The 16,092-nt window shown below is 38.0% G+C and overlaps 1 protein-coding gene across 4 annotated transcripts in view; it reads right to left on the minus strand.

The window, feature by feature from the left end:
- The window catches only part of TBC1D14 (TBC1 domain family member 14), a 74,119-nt gene that overhangs the window by 14,055 nt on the left and 43,972 nt on the right, over positions 1-16,092 (minus strand). For all 4 annotated transcript variants that reach the window (XM_063337232.1, XM_063337233.1, XM_063337235.1 and 1 more), the window contains 8 exons: positions 15,410-15,528; positions 12,687-12,769; positions 9,566-9,683; positions 7,804-7,910; positions 6,799-6,879; positions 5,299-5,393; positions 4,189-4,260; positions 2,661-2,789 (listed from right to left, as the gene is read on the minus strand). In XM_063337232.1, coding sequence (XP_063193302.1) covers positions 2,661-2,789; positions 4,189-4,260; positions 5,299-5,393; positions 6,799-6,879; positions 7,804-7,910; positions 9,566-9,683; positions 12,687-12,769; positions 15,410-15,528 — 804 coding nt within the window. The remainder of the gene's footprint in view (positions 1-2,660; positions 2,790-4,188; positions 4,261-5,298; positions 5,394-6,798; positions 6,880-7,803; positions 7,911-9,565; positions 9,684-12,686; positions 12,770-15,409; positions 15,529-16,092) is intronic.

Below are 16,092 nucleotides of genomic sequence, written 5' to 3' on the forward strand. Positions count from 1 at the left end.
CTTCCTTTGGAAAGAAAAATACCAGCAGAAGTTATTTGCTGATTTCTCAAAATAATTATAACAGAATGGTGCTTTATGCTTGTGGCAGTAATTTAATATTACACTGAATAAAATCCAAGGCTCAATGGATTGTAAAATGAAATATGTAACTAAAATAATTTAATAGTCCACAGCAAGAGTGAAGTGTCCAGTTGGCTCCAATCACAAACCACATTCTAATATCAAAGCTTCTTTTACACCATACGTTTTAAAATGAGATAATAGCATTTCTACTGCAAAGAGGGAGAGACAAAGTTCACACAGAAAAGCCAAAGACCAAGACAAAACACCTATGCAAGAGAAACAGATTGTAACTCCCACCTGATACCGCAACCCCTGAACTGTACTCCTTTTAAAACACAAAAGCTTTCATATTACTTTAAAATTTGAATATTTAGGTCAAATTTCATAATAGAGGACATGGAAAAAGACAATCTTCCAATCCAACTAAGAGTTTAAAAAAAAAAAAAAAAAAAAGGGTTTTTAGCTGCCCCTTCCCCCACCCCACCCCCCTCCCCCCCACCATGCTCTTAATACTATAGGGAGAAAAGTTAAGCAAAATCCTTGAATGATTCAGTAATTTTAATCACAATATCCCATTAAAAGCAATAAAGAATGGCTATGATTACTTCAAAGTATGAGTTGTATCATCATGCTTCTCCCCAAAACACCATAACAGTAAAGTGAAAAGAGGAGCCTTTTGTCTGAAATCCTTTTAAAGAATGACAGATTTGCTTTCCATTTTTTTTTTAAATGTCCTTAAAGAAACATTTTCCATTTCATCTGAATGAAGTGACAGATGGTAGACTACCTTCATTAACAGCGACAAATAAAAGATTGAGCCTGGTAGTCAGTAAGAGTATAAGGCTTAAAAGCCAATCAGAGATGGGTGTATTCTACAAAAATACCCACAGAAAGTTACGTAAAATCTCTGAACCATCAGTTACAGTCCGGCTTCCAAAATGAGCTGTTTACATGCTAGCACTGCAGTAAGAGAGTTCTACTAAAGTGTTTCAAAAGTACTTCAGAGAAGGAATTTTACACATAACTGCTACAATCACATCTATTGACAGTAATGCTGGCAGCTGTATCAGAAATGCAATAGCGGTTCAGGTATTTATCTTGATCAAATCAACATTCAACAAGACATTCACTTACTAGTAACTAAAATAATTCCGAGTTGAATAAAATTGCAACCAACAAAATGAATCAAGATAAACTGGTATAAATTACTATCATTTCCACAACTAACTAATGCTGGCTTTATTTTTTTAGTTTATTATATGTTAAGACAAATCAGCATTTGGTTATTAAGCTGGAAAACTGACACAAAAAGATGAGGGTAGACAGCAGGTGAGTATATTAACCACAGGAAGCCCAAACTGTCTCACTTTATGTGTCACTAATCGGTTTGAAATTTTAGGTACAAAGTTTTCCTTGTGGTGTGAATCACGGCTTTGTAATTTCATGATATGTTAATATTGTATCACCATCTCAACTGTTCCGTAAGCATTCATTTATCATGTAGCCTCTATTTAGCCAGGCTAACAGAACTAAACAGCAGTATTCAAGAGCATATCAAAACACACTATTTCAGCTAAAAATATCATCTTATTCCAGTAAATTTAATTCCAAAATCATCTTCACAAGAACCATATTTACACACTGAATGCATGACCACGTCCTCTTTTTCAAAGTACAGTAATGGAGATGGACTGATACTGTTTCTAGCAATGCTGTCTGCGCTGTGGTACATCTCCCCATGGGCGTTTATAACTGATGAGATTCAGGGGCTGCAACAGGGAATTACATACTGCTTTTCCAGCAGGAAATACTGATAGGATCCCTAGTGGTCCTACTGTTTAAGCAACAAAAGTGACTGCTGCTATGTCATCCGTTCCCTTGCTTTTTTTCTCCCATTTGAACTTTTGAGAAGCAGATCCTATTTTCATAGTGTTAAAAGGTAAATTAGTGAGAAAGAGATAAAGAATGCCATATATTTTTTAAAAAATACTTTTAAAGTAAATTAAAAACACATTTTGGGAGATGGGGTATACAAGTAGCCCAGTGTACATGATAACAAGGAACTTCAGAGACCCCAGAGAGAATCAGGCAACCAGCTCCCACTGAAAACCGGAGGGGTCTGCTCATCTGATTTCCCCCAGGCTGCTTGTCAAACACAGCTGCTACACTAAGAGACAGGAAACCTGCCTCTCCCTGCAACAGTCTATTTTCAGCAACCTATTAGTTTGGGATAAAAAGCACCTTCAAGACACTTCTTCTAATATTAAGGTGTTTTCAGCTATCAACTGCAGTGCCCAATTTGAGAAACACCTACAATAATATTCTCATTAACTATTCTCTGAGCATCATAAAATAGCAGCTGAACGATTTAATTCACCTGCCTGCTTAAAAAGGTTAGTGGGGTGGGTTTTGGTTTGGTTTTTTTGAGGAGGTGTGCGTGTGTGTTGGGGCTTTTTTTGTTTATCAAGCATGTTGCTTTAAAATGAATTCTGACTTATTTACCAAGCTACTGAGACCATAATTTTTTTTTTAATAAAAAAACACCTTTCCCTACACATAGCTACTACATGTAGATTACAGTTTTCTTGCATACTTACAAGGCCATGGTCCACACGGAAAAACGCCATCTGACAGGGTTTATTTAAAAGATTAGAAAAAGCAATGAAGGCATCTGCAGTATCCAAGTTCAAGATCAATACTGCCGCTATGAATGACATGCCCTGTACCTGAAGAAAGGAGAAGTGTTATCATTCAGCAATAACTGTGTTCTTCCAAGAATACTGCCTCATTTTGTCCTTGTAATCACTAGTGTTTAATGCACTCACTGAGGTGCTGAATTTTGCAAAACATTCAGAAAGGCAAGATTTTTTTAACCCACATGACCCTTTGGTATTGAATGTTCAGAGCATGGAAGCTAATGATCCCCATCTTGCCTCCTTTCAAAGGCTCTAAGTAGAACTCCTAAGACAGGCTAGGATGACAGCACTTTCAAATATGCACAATAAAGATTTTTTTGAAGAATAAGCTGTTCCTAAGCAATCCCTCTTCTCCTAGGGATGGGTCATACATACCCTTATTTGTGGAAAGCTGGACTAGGACACTAGAGACAAAGTCTTTTCTTTCCTTTCCTTTTTCAATCAATTACTGGCAGTTACAGACAACTGCAATGACTCATTTGACAAGCAGTAAGTTGCATTTTAAGATTAACTCATGTTTCATTTACCATCAGCTCATGATGTTGTTGCATTATTCTACAAAGTATGCTATGGAATCAATGCTGAACATAGGCAAAGCTCGCTCTCTCAGAGGGTGTAACGCTACAGCTGAAGAGTCACATGAACCAAGGTGTGACAGTCTTTCCTGCAAACCTGAGGAACAAGTTCCTTCCCAACACAACAGGTTCCATGCCAAATGAAGCACACCACCTGACCTGCCCTTTTTCTAGTTTCCCAGCTGTCACATTCAGCAGTTTTTGCCAAGCACCACATACAACTCATAGAATAGGAACGTTATCTTTCTACATTTGCCTTCTCTAAAACAACTGCTCCCTAATAAAGAATAAGCTCTTATATATCCCTGCTCCGGGAAAAAAGACTACATGAAGTATCTGAAATCCACTCACTCCTCTCATAATCACTACTTCAAATACTTTGAGGTAGCTCACGTAGCCTCAATGGACATTGCTTTAAAGATTGTTCCAGAAACTCACAGTGCTAAGGCACAGAAATACGTATCAAGAGGAGTAAGATACTCAACAGAGTATAGTTATCCATATATATATAGATACTCAACTGAGAATAGTCTCACTAAGACTGCCATTAAGAACAGTATGTACTTCAAGGACCAATTTAACTGCAACTTCTCCTTTGACTACAATTTTCAAGCAGTACAAATATGTACTTTGGAGTTTTCCAATTACTTAACCTGTTAAGCTTAAATCTAGCAACAGAACCCTTGTATACCCTTCTCAAGTATGCATTAGAATAGAAGAAAGCACACAGAAACCCCACAAGTATTCAGTATTCACAAAAGCATTTAACACTGGTCTACAAAGGACTGATTAACACAACCCTCCCTCCCCCTAGCTCTCCCTCCTCACCCCCGAAAAAAATTTTCGTCACTTACATAGCCTACATCAGGCCTGTAACAAGTATAGGCTCCTAAAATACTGTGCAACGTGTCATGGTACGGACCACCCTATAATTAAAGAAAAACAAGACAATACATCTGAGTATATAACAAACGTTAAAAACCCTACAGTGCTCCAGACAGTATCTATTACTTCTGAAGCTGCATTATTTCCCTATGCAGCTTTGAACAGCACCAAGTCTTTCGAAATAATTTTGGCTTTAAAAGCATGAAACAGCCCTCCATACCACGTTTATTACAAATGCATAAAGTTCATCCAATACACCAATTGCATAGTAAATCCTTATGCAAGAGGAATGTAACCTAAGAGATTCCTTATAGGTTAGCAGCACTTTGACACTAGTGACAAGAAAGTAGAACACCAATGAGAACTACTTAACTGCAGAGTAGACTAGAGGCAGAAGTCAACCGTGAAGAAAATAGTTAAAACTACGACAATATGCCATAACACACACAGAGCATATCACAAATTACATATATAGCTAAAAAGAATTTCACGCTGTTGACTGCTAACAGCTGCTGTAAGTACTGTAACTGGCTGAGAATTTCCAAAGGGAAAAGTTTCTCACCCAAAAATGTTGACTTATCACAATCTAAAGCTTTTACAGGGCTGCTGAAATTTGTTATAGGACAAAATATACGGTTAAAATGAGTCATTAAAGCACACCAAAAACATACAAGTTAAATTAGTCTTGCATGGAACCAATAAGAGGCTACCAAGTCTTGCTTGCTTGAGCTGTGCTCTCTCTCTCACTTACCCTGTATTTGCAACCCATCAGTGTTGATTCACGGACTTGGAAACACTCACCTGCATCACTTCATCAAACAGAAACCAGCATGAGCTGGGCTAGATGAATCACGATCATTAGCCAACAGATTGGTTTTGTTGCCTCTTCGAAACGCATAGTACCTTGAGGTTAGTATTTTCTAGATTATTTAGTTTTCCAAAATCTTTAAGAACTTTTTTCTCTCAAGGTATCTGCTTCTTCAGACTGGAACTCAATGGGCTGTTTCAACCAACGGACAGGCAAGATTATGTAAACTTAATTTCTCTGAGAAGTCAAGACAAAAGTTAACATTGCTTACTTGCTGGAATATACAGAGATTAGGAAATGTTCTTGAGATATCCAGTTTTATTAACTCCAAGCTTGCTTCTCTGTCAGCTGCAGAAAATCCAGCATCTACAAAAGCCAAAGTTACTGGTTTTATTACATGGATCAGTGTACCCTCATTTCTTTTTTCTTTCCAGTAAGGGTTAGTTTTTGCACAGTTCATTTATTTTGAGGCGAATGCTAGGGAATAAGCGTATAGACAAGAAAATTCCCTGAATTCAGCACAGTGGCTAAGAAGCAAGTATGTCCAGTCTCAAAGCAGCCCTATACCGCACACTGACCCTCAGTATGATTTGAAGTCATGGGTGAAAGATGCATGACAAGGCAGGCCAGGCACTTCACTGGTATTGGCTAACAAATCATTAGACAGACACAAGGCTGTTAACCTGTGACCCCTCGCCTTCAGCAAGGCTTCCCAGCGGCTCCTGAAATAGCTGACTCTGTGAAAAGGTTGTGGAGGGAGGGAGAAGTCCTAAAGCAGAAGTATTTGATAGATACCACCTATCTCTACTACTGTCAGCTCTCCTTCCAAAATCATGTTTATTTATTCTTTGTATGTGTTGTTAAACATCATGGACACTACAATAAATTCTCCATAACTGAAAGAGACCTCATACAAAGTAAATTTCTGAAGTACTAGTTTTCTTTCTGATACTGAAAATTTTTATTTGTATTTTGTCCATTCTAGTAAGTATAGTTGGGAGTTACTTGCTGCTGCTTATTAAACAATCAAAAACCAAGAGCTGTCACTAGCAAATGCTTACACCAATCACATGAGCGTACACACTCCACAAAATTAAGTGCAAGAGGAAGCTGGAAATGTACTAGATGTCATCTTGAGATGCAGACAATCTTAAAAGAACAAAGCAGGGGATTTCCAATCAAAAATATTTTTCTGTTGATAAATGCCAGTATGTATGTTCTCCTTTTTCTGCTCAGCATAATTACTTATCAAAGGCAGTTTCAAGCATCTGCATGTAGCTTTATACTCTCTCAAAAACAGACAACTCTTCCAATCAATTAGTAAATCTCAAATCACTTCATCTGCAAAACTAAATTGCTTCTCTCTGAAACACACCCAAGAGATGGGCTCAAAGCTGCAAAAAGGGACTAAAATGTCATTTTCTGCTATAATTTGAATTTCAATTCCAAAACTATGGATGCAGAAAAGTGTTGCAATTCAAATTATAATCCCCAAACTTTACTACTTTTCCTACAAATTAGCATCAAATAAGAACCATACCTAGAGATAGTTTATAAAGAAAAATTAACAAGTGTGTTTTGTAAGAGACTATGGTTTCATTGAGAAGAAAGAGTAAAATTATTTCTTGCTTCCACAAAAACAAACTCTCTTTTGACCAGAGGCATTTTTATATGAATTTTTTTGTTTATAATCTCTTACTTAATTTTAAGGAACAATTTTACAAAATCTCTTTTTTTGTAACACAGCATAAGGTCTTCATGAAAAGTATACCTTCACATTCTACTTCAGCCCCTCCGGTGCTAAGTGATCGCCACTTCTCTTTGGCACGAGCCAGGCAAATATCATACAGTTCTGGAAAAAACAAACCAAAACAAAACAGAGAAGACCAAGTCCACTATTTGTATATGCTCATATCCATTGTCAGGTACTAACCACCTACCATGCGAGCAGTGCTGCCCCACTCATTACAAGTAACAGTATCTCTAACCCAGTAGTTGAATTTCTAAATAGGTTATGGTTCTGAAAGACTTGTTCTGCTAACCTGTAACTAAAGATTAAGTGAAAACAAAAGGCAATCCAGGTACAAGTTGCATTTGATGTTCAAGCATTTTTCTTGCAGAGCACTAGCGTTCAAAATTATAGTCTGAATGGATAATTGGGATAAGTCTAGAAAATTCCATCCAAGAACTACACCCAAGGTAACTACGCCAAGCACAGAAAAGCAGCACAATACAGCAGGAGTACAGGCAATCTACCACATTTATAAGTTGGAATTAATTATATATGTTAGCCTTTCAAAGTTGTGTTCTTCTGTACTCTGAAGTACTACATTATTCCTATTTTCACAAACACACATATAAGCAAACGTACAAATTTTCCCAGGGGTCTTTTAATCTCTCACAAACCTAATGTTTTGCTCTAAATCAGAGCATGCTATATGCATACTCATAGGCACTACAAAATTAACAACAATTCTAGGTGTCAAAATGAAAAAAGCAAGCTTGAGTCATTAATTCTGACCATCTCCATCTAATGCCAAAGCAAGACACAGCAACAGCGATAATCAGAAACAACTCAGAGTGGCAGTCCTAGAGCAGTCACAAGATAAAAAGACACTGTATTTTTGAACAAAACAGGTCAAAGCACCACAAAAAAAGCATAACTAGATAACATACCACACCCACACCTCAGGTTCTGATACACCATAATAAAAACCAAGACTGTGCCCTTACTACTTCTCTTTCTAAGATAATGTAGACAAAACAACAGTCTCACCATGGGTGATGTTCAACTCGTTGCCAATTGCCAAGCTCCAGACTTTGCCTCTCACACTCGGTGGGATGCCCTGCCACCATAGCTCTCGAACTTTACGGGAACAACACCTGTTTAAAATAAAATGGATTAATTCTGAGAAATATTTCAGTGCCGGGTGAATTGTGAATGCGTCCTCCTACCACTGCTGAAGGGATCCAAACCAAAATGAAGATCAACAGGCCAAGAAGTCAAAAGTGATTTGCACATACCCATTCTTTAGTGCTATTTCGCTTTGAACTGTAAAGGAAAGCTTACTTCCTTCCAAGTTAATGGCTTATTTTGACAGAAGCACTGCAATCACAATATCTGTAATCTGCAACCCTACTTTACCAGCAAGAATCATAGGGGACAGAAATAAACAAATGAAAACTAAATCTGTATCTGCACCACTGCCTATGATAAACACTGGACAAACTTAAATCTCCATGTAAAATTAAACACAGAAACGAGTTTTGGAAGTCTACCCTCTCCCCTCTGTTATCACCCTGCCGTGCAAATGAGACATGCCGTTTCCCACACAGCTTTGCAGCTCTAACCCTCCAGAAAAACACATGAAGATGTAACAAATAACAACTTTCAGCATGAAATACATTTTAACAGAACACAGGCTTTGAAATGGCTGGAGCTGATGTTCATCAATCCAAGAGCCCAGAAAGAGGAACAGAATAGCACCTAAGCACCAATGAAAGTTTGTGGTAGTAACATAAAACACAACAATCTATATACCTAAAAGCAGATCCTGAACTAAAATGTAAAATAGTGAATACACTGTGGAAATTCTGGATTTATAAACCAGTACAGGAAAAGGTGTCATTATTTTAACAGCAGCCATAACGGATGCATCTTCAAATACTAAAGACAGACATGCAAATCTGCAATTTGCTAATACTTAATTTATTACTTCAGTTCCCCAGAAATGCATTTTCCAACAAATTCCAACCATATTTTTAACATATATTCTCAGGACAACTGAATTCCAAGATTAAGCAAACTGCAGTCGTGAGTGTTGTGGAGACCTGTTTTTGTTGTTGTGGTGGTGGTTATATTGGGGGGGGGAGGAGGGGGAAGCTGGTTTTGGTGTTTGTGGTGGGTTTTTTTTGGTTTTTGTTTGGTTTTTTTTTTTTTTTTTTTTTTTTTTTTTAAGATGACTAGCAAAGTACAAAGGACATGAAAAACCAGACAGCGAAGGTAGCTTACCAATTGCCTGTGCTGTGTCTTTGTAGGAAATCTTTTAGCACTTAATATTTTTTTTTAAAATAACTTTTTCCCTACTTCTCTCTTCCATCACTTGATTATCCCAGCAGGTATACCACTCTGTAATTAAAGAGGCTTCATAATGCCATACACGTCACATCAATCTGCATTTGATATTATAACATCAACAGCTCAAGTAGTCAAGGAAAGCTCACTTCTGATAAATGCATGGTGTTCAAGCATTATGCTTTCTGCTTTTACATTCTCTACCACAGATCACTACTCTGTGTTTCACAGTTTCTGAATATCCCAAACCTCCATTAAAGACAAATAAGAACTGCATCACTTCCAGCCATCTTGTAGAAATAATGAAACATTTGTTGCTCATTTTCTTTGTAGCTGTCCAAAAGCAACTTTTGAACAAAAGCTTCCAAGAGCATTTAAAATTATACTTGCTAACTTTGTAACTTCTCTTCAGGATACAGACTCAGCAATTTTAATTAAAACTCAGTATAACATACTGTCTTACATAGTTTCCCAGTTGGGCAAGATTTCATTGTTCCAAGTCAGAACAGCATTGCCGATGCTGTCTTCCAGTTTACAGCGTTCTTCCAGTTGTTTCTTCCTCTTCTGGGCTTCTTTAAGCTCTGCAAAAAAGCCATTTCCTTTTTAAATTAATAAAATCAGAAACCAAATATTCAGTGTTAGCTATTCATGGCTACATATCCATGTAAAAGCACACTATATTCACCTAAGTGTAGAGTAGACTGTTCAAATTAAAATTTCCCAGGCATACAGCAAGCTAAGCAGCGATGCCACATGTGAATAAAGAAAAAAGCGGAATTATCCATGAGGCTCATTTTTGATGGATGGGACAAAGGGAGTTGGATAATATGTGGCTCCTTTGACACTTCAAACCTAACCACATTAGTAGCTTTGAATTAGCATCTCAGCCAACAGCCCCACCTAGTAGGACAGGTCAGAGTATTTCCTAATAAAGCCCCACCCTTTTTTGTATGGCAGATTCCAAAATACAGGCTAAAATAATACAAGTTTTATATTTTGTTTTCACTCTTCTGTGTTGCTCTTCGTAAACTGTGATTTAGATATACTGTCAGGACATCACCTAGATGAGGGGACAGAGTGTATCCTCAGCAAGTTCGCTGATGATACCAAGCTGGGAGGGGTGGCCGACACTCCAGAGGGCCGTCCTGCCATCCAGCGTGACCTGGACAGGCTGGAGAGCTGGGCAGAGAAGAACCTAATGAGGAGGGTCCTGCACCTGGGAAGGAAGAATGCCAAACACCAGTATATGTTAGGGGCGGACATGCTGGGAAGCAGCTCTGAGGAGAAGGACCTGAGGGTCCTGGTAGACAGCAAATTATCCATGAGCCAGCAGTGTGCCCTTGTCGCCAAGAAGGCCAATGGCATCCTGGGCTGCATAGGGAAGACTGTGGCCAGTAGGTCGAGGGAGGTCATTCTCCCCCTTTACTCTGCACTGGTGAGGCCACAACTGGAGTACTGTGTCCAGTTTTGGGCTCCCCAGTTCAAGAGGGACAGGGAACTACTGGAGTGAGTCCAGCGAAGGGCAACCAAGATGATTATGGGACTGGAGCACCTCCCTTATGAGGAAAGGCTGAAAGAGCTGGGACTCTTTAGCCTGCAAAAGAGAAGGTTGAGGGGGGACCTGATTAATGTTTACAAGTATCTAAAGGGTGGGTTTAAGGAGGACGGAGCCAGGCTCTTTTCAATGGTTCCCAGTGACAGGACAAGGGGCAATGGGCACAAGTTGGAACATAGGAAGTTCCGTTCAAATACACGGAAAAACTTCTTTACAGTGAGGGTGACAGAGCACTGGAACAGGCTGCCCAGGGAGGTTGTGGAGTCCCCTTCTCTGGAGATTTTCAAGACCCGCCTGGATGCAGTCCTGAGTAATGTGCTCTAGGCAACCCTGCTCTAGCAGGGGAGTTGGACTAGATGATCTCTAGAGGTCCCTTCCAACTCTGAAGATTCCATGATTCCGTGATCACAAGAGCCACATTTTTGATGCTACTTAGCGTACGGTTAATCAAAATGTCACACATCACGAATATATATACACCGGAAATCTTCAGTTCATTAAAAAGAAAACATTTTTCATGTTTAAACATATTTTACATTTTTGCTTCAACTACTATTTTTCCCATAGGCAAATTTGTTAGACATGTAGTTTAACAAATGCAGGCAGACACTCTTTGTAGCAGCACAGTGGCACTACAGGGCATGTGCAAGCACACACACACTGCCTACAATATAGGAAGGTACTGACCTGGAAGAAAAACTAACTGAAGAGCAGCAGTACCATGAACAAGGTCTTTGGAATGAACATGCACAACCTGATGCGTCCACGTTTTTTAAAGCCCAACAGAAGCTGTGCCTGAGCAGAACCATACCAACTGCCTCCTAATGTTTTCACCTTCGACATGAGCTCTTTGTTAGCCTGCCTAAATGCAGACTTTGAGATTTTCTCTAAACAAAAAGAGGGTGTTTACACTCTTTGATTTCCTGACCTCTACACTACATTACACATGACTCTGCAAAGTTGTTCATCTGGAGTGGCTTTTGGGGAAGTGAGTTTGTCAGGGTATTTATCTGGACATGATGACATACTCCAGTACAGTGAAGACAGCACAAGGACCTGGCCCATTGCCTAACCTGAGCATCGTCCCGTTTCTCCCAAACCATCTACCCTACGTGCAACGAAAGAACAGAGAAACTCTTCTGGACTATCACGTATTGAGTGGATATACTAACGTGGGAGTCACATGAAGTTAGAAATTCACTAGTAGGTGTATGATACTCAAAACCACAAGGGGATACTTTTATTAATATGTCAACTGCAGAAAGCGAGCAGGTCCTGTGTTCATATCACCTTTCCACTGATTCATACGGCACAGGGGCCTGGCCAGCTGGAAAAAAAAATATTTCCAGTAGCTCTCACTGGACACAAAACTTCAATGAGTCCAAATTTACTATTATTGCAATGCTTGTGTTTATTAGAAAACCCAGCTGATCTAAAATATCTGCAGAAGAAAACCAAACCTGTCAGCTCTACCTGATATGCATGGCACAGTGTTGCAGAGACACTTCTGTGAACAGTATCAGACAAGAAGTTACAAGCAAAACCTTGGGAAAGCTGTAAATTTTAGATGGGAGACAGATTATCAAATGAACGTAACTACATACATTTTCCTATGCGGAAAATTATGTATTGATATACTACAGCCTCAACAGGTTGTTCCCAACATGAAACCATCAAATATCCTGTAGTTATCTAAATAAGCCTAGTCTTCACTAATTTGACTGATAATCTACTTCACTGTATCAGTAAATTTTTAAATCCACGAACAGATGCCACTCAATTATTTAAGAGTTACAAATGAAAATAAAATTATTTCGTGCTGGATTCCAGGATTGTTTTCTTTCTCGGCCTGGTGTAGGGCTTTGTAATGAAACTGTTGTCCCTCTCTCTTCTCTGGATTGATTCTTCTTCGAGAGCAGGTACAGATCCCTCACGTTACAGAGCAACAGACTGACACAAGTGCATTTCAGGTTTAGAAATACCCCTTAACTTTACACTTCTTTCCTATGAAGACAAGAAATTCCATCACCTCTTTTTTTTGCTTGAACCACCATTTCTTCGTACTGTTGCCTGTGTTTCTGAGCTTCTTCTGCTGGTTTTGCAGGGAGGTTCCTTAAATTTAAAAAAAAATAATAATCAGTATTGAAAGTTGGCAAGTCTGTCCAAAGAAAATTCTAGGCACTTCTGAAAGAAAAGCATACACTGGTTCTTGTCAAAATATCTGTTCAAAGAGTAAAGAGAGCAACAGATCCTTGGAAAGAATTTTTTTTTGCCAGAGTCAGCAGAAGAGAAGGAAAGAACACTGACCAGCTACGACTACTTTTATACACGAAACATGCTGAGTAATTTCCTTATGTTTGGTAATTTCAGCATTTTTATTATTAAACAACTGAACCCATGGGCTGATCTTCATAAATAAAGAGAATATACTGGTATATACCAAGCTGGTAGTTTTCATTTAAACTGCTCTCTACAGGTATGATGCAAGACCATACTCTCTCACTGTACACCTCATTTAAGAGTTACATCCACAACTTTCTTTACCCATGAAGTAATGACTCCCTACACTCCTTTTTTTTCCCCTCTGCTCTCTGAGACACCATGTCTATTTTAAAGGCTTAACTGCTCCTCCTCACTTAGACAGCAACAAGTGGCACTGGAGCCATCCTCTATATTCTCCGTTGATCAATACCAACACAGCCATTTGGTTTGTGATTAAACCCTGATGGTAACATCTCTGTCACACAAATACACATACTCATATGTCAGACCACATTAACTTTAAGCTAATCATATTTGTAATTAGCATAACCACCATGTACCTCATACAACTACAGGATCACCAAAACATCAGAACAGGAAATGACTTAAATATTTTGTTCTCCTGTATTGTAGAACACTGTATTGTATTCCCAAGACAGTTTATACCTTTGGTTAATAAAAAAGATATGCAAAAATTCACCTTCATGTTCCTGTAAGGTGTCACACACAAGGCAGCTGCTAGCCATCAACAGTCACCAATAATAGTAGTATTCTTTACTATTTACATAATCATATTACCTCTAAAGTATGCATTGCCTATGAATATTTTTTAGAATCAAGATCGTTAAAAGAACAAGAAAAGTAGATTTTCACATTAGTGTCACTGTTAACCACAGAAAACAATTCACTCTTTTCCAGTTTCATTTATGTAAATTGACCAGCATCTTTTTTAAATCCAAATCTTTAGAAATGGTGTGAATTAAGGGAACTTTGGAAACAATAACCGGATGAAACAACGCAAGTTCTGCTAACTTAAATTCCATCACTTATATTATTTGTCCTACTTCTTAACAACATCACCATATATGTGAGATGATGTTTAGTATCTACTAAGATTTTTCCAGTTAAAGCTAGAGGGAATATGGAATATTTACTGATTTTTCCTAGAAAGCTTTACCTAAACCCTGTGAGTGAGTGCAAAATCAAGAGCAGCCATTTTGGACTAAAATCTCACTGCATTTTTCTTACGAAAGTCTTAAATCTTTTTGTCATAGGATATCAAAAAGAAATTACTTCAAGCCTAAAAGGTTAAAAAAGTATGAAAACTGTAAACAAGAAATTAATTCTAAAGAATCAAAAGATTCAGAGGACAGCACTGCTGTCCAGAGTAGTTTTCCCTAATAGATAAAAGAAATGATCATTCAATTGTATAGAATCTTAAAAATACCTCTTCTGCTAGGAGTTCCTCAATCTATCAACAACAGGAAAGAAAGCAAAATCTGAACATTATCCTGTAATGTGACACACTAATTCAATCTAGCTGAACACTGGTTCTCAGATTATCTCACATAAAGAATCATTTTTAACAGACAGGTTTTAAATACAACAAATAAGCTAGTATGTACTGTTTCCAGCTGTACACAATAAAACCTGCTATAACAAATAATCACACTCATACTGTTCTAGATGTCCCAAGAAGCCTTGACACACAATCTACAAGTCAAGCCAAAAAGTGTCTTAAATGACCCTTCAACTAGAATACTTTGATATGAGCATTCTTCCTACAGATTTGTTAAAGAAAACACAGCCCTGTGTTATGCCAGTTCTTTACACCAATGTACAGCTATATTAAAAATGCAGACGCCATGCCTGTAAAGCTGGGTACCATTCATAAACTGACTAAGCATGACTGAATTCGTGTAATTCAGGAGCAAACCATGGTAGAGCAGCTAAATTGTTGTGGAGTTACACTGCATATGCAAGTATCTCCTTGCAGTAACAGAAGCATAAAACAACCTATCAAGTACTTCACAACCTTTAAAATGTGATGCTGAACCCACTGCAGAACAATCATTATATTGTTTCATTATTTATGGAGGTGTGGTCTTTCTCTGCGTAAACAGGACATTGTATCCTTGCTTCTCAATTTCTTTAGCATATACCACCTTCATTTTTATGCTTACGTTCTCCCAGGGAAAATAAAAATCCCTTATGCATGCTTAGAAGCTAGAATTACTCAAAACTTGAGCTCTGCTCTCCTAATTACCTCCTTTCATACAAAGCCATTGCTTTTATTATGAAATAACGTTAATTTTGTTTGAATAATTTTTGTCATAATCATTCCCCTTTTATATTCTCTAGCCTGAAAAAATTTCTACCTAAAATTATAAATCATCTGTTTGAATTAGAGTAATCAAATACAAACATTACGAAAAGCTTTGCTAGCCTTATTTTAAAGGGACCCTCTCTGTGGTATTTCTGAAAACTTACGCTGGTCTGTCCTCTAAAATAAGTGCTGTAGTGGAGAGTGGTTCAAAATCAAGATTCTTCCTCACATTCTGTTTAGGAGAGAGTGGTCTGTGAGCTCGTCCAGTTTTTTCTTCATATTCCTAAAGAAGCAAAAGACAGGGCAAGTTAAAAGCATGGAGAACACCAAGATGAACTACATGAGAATTTAAACAGGGTCTACAAAAGTCTTCCAAGATAATGCTTTCACATCTCTGCCCTTTAAAGCTTTACAACTAGAGCAACCTCAGAATTGAAAACAATGTTAAAATTTATGTTCAGGAGTGAGTTATGATGGTTTTTTCCATTCCTTCTATTTGTAGAAACATCTTAAGTTCCTGTGAGCAGCAGCCTGCTTTTACAAAGTACTGCTAAGAATGAGCATACAAACAGCAGATACTACCCAAGGTATAAGACCTATTTAAAATATTTTTGTTTTGACTTACGTGGTTTTGAAATCAAAGTCAAAAACGACTATGAGCTCCATGTCCTAAAATCTCATCATAAGATTTCTCCTACCCAAGCTATTTTCAGATGCATCAGGCCAATGATGGCAAACAAAAAAACCCCAAAAAACGTTAAAATCATGGTTAGACAGAAACCCCACACTTTTTATGATGCCTTGGAAGTACGACAGTTCTAAATCATAACAGAGCATAATGTATTAA

The sequence above is a fragment of the Chroicocephalus ridibundus genome, chromosome 5 (assembly GCF_963924245.1).
Source record: "Chroicocephalus ridibundus chromosome 5, bChrRid1.1, whole genome shotgun sequence".
Taxonomy (NCBI): domain Eukaryota; kingdom Metazoa; phylum Chordata; class Aves; order Charadriiformes; family Laridae; genus Chroicocephalus; species Chroicocephalus ridibundus.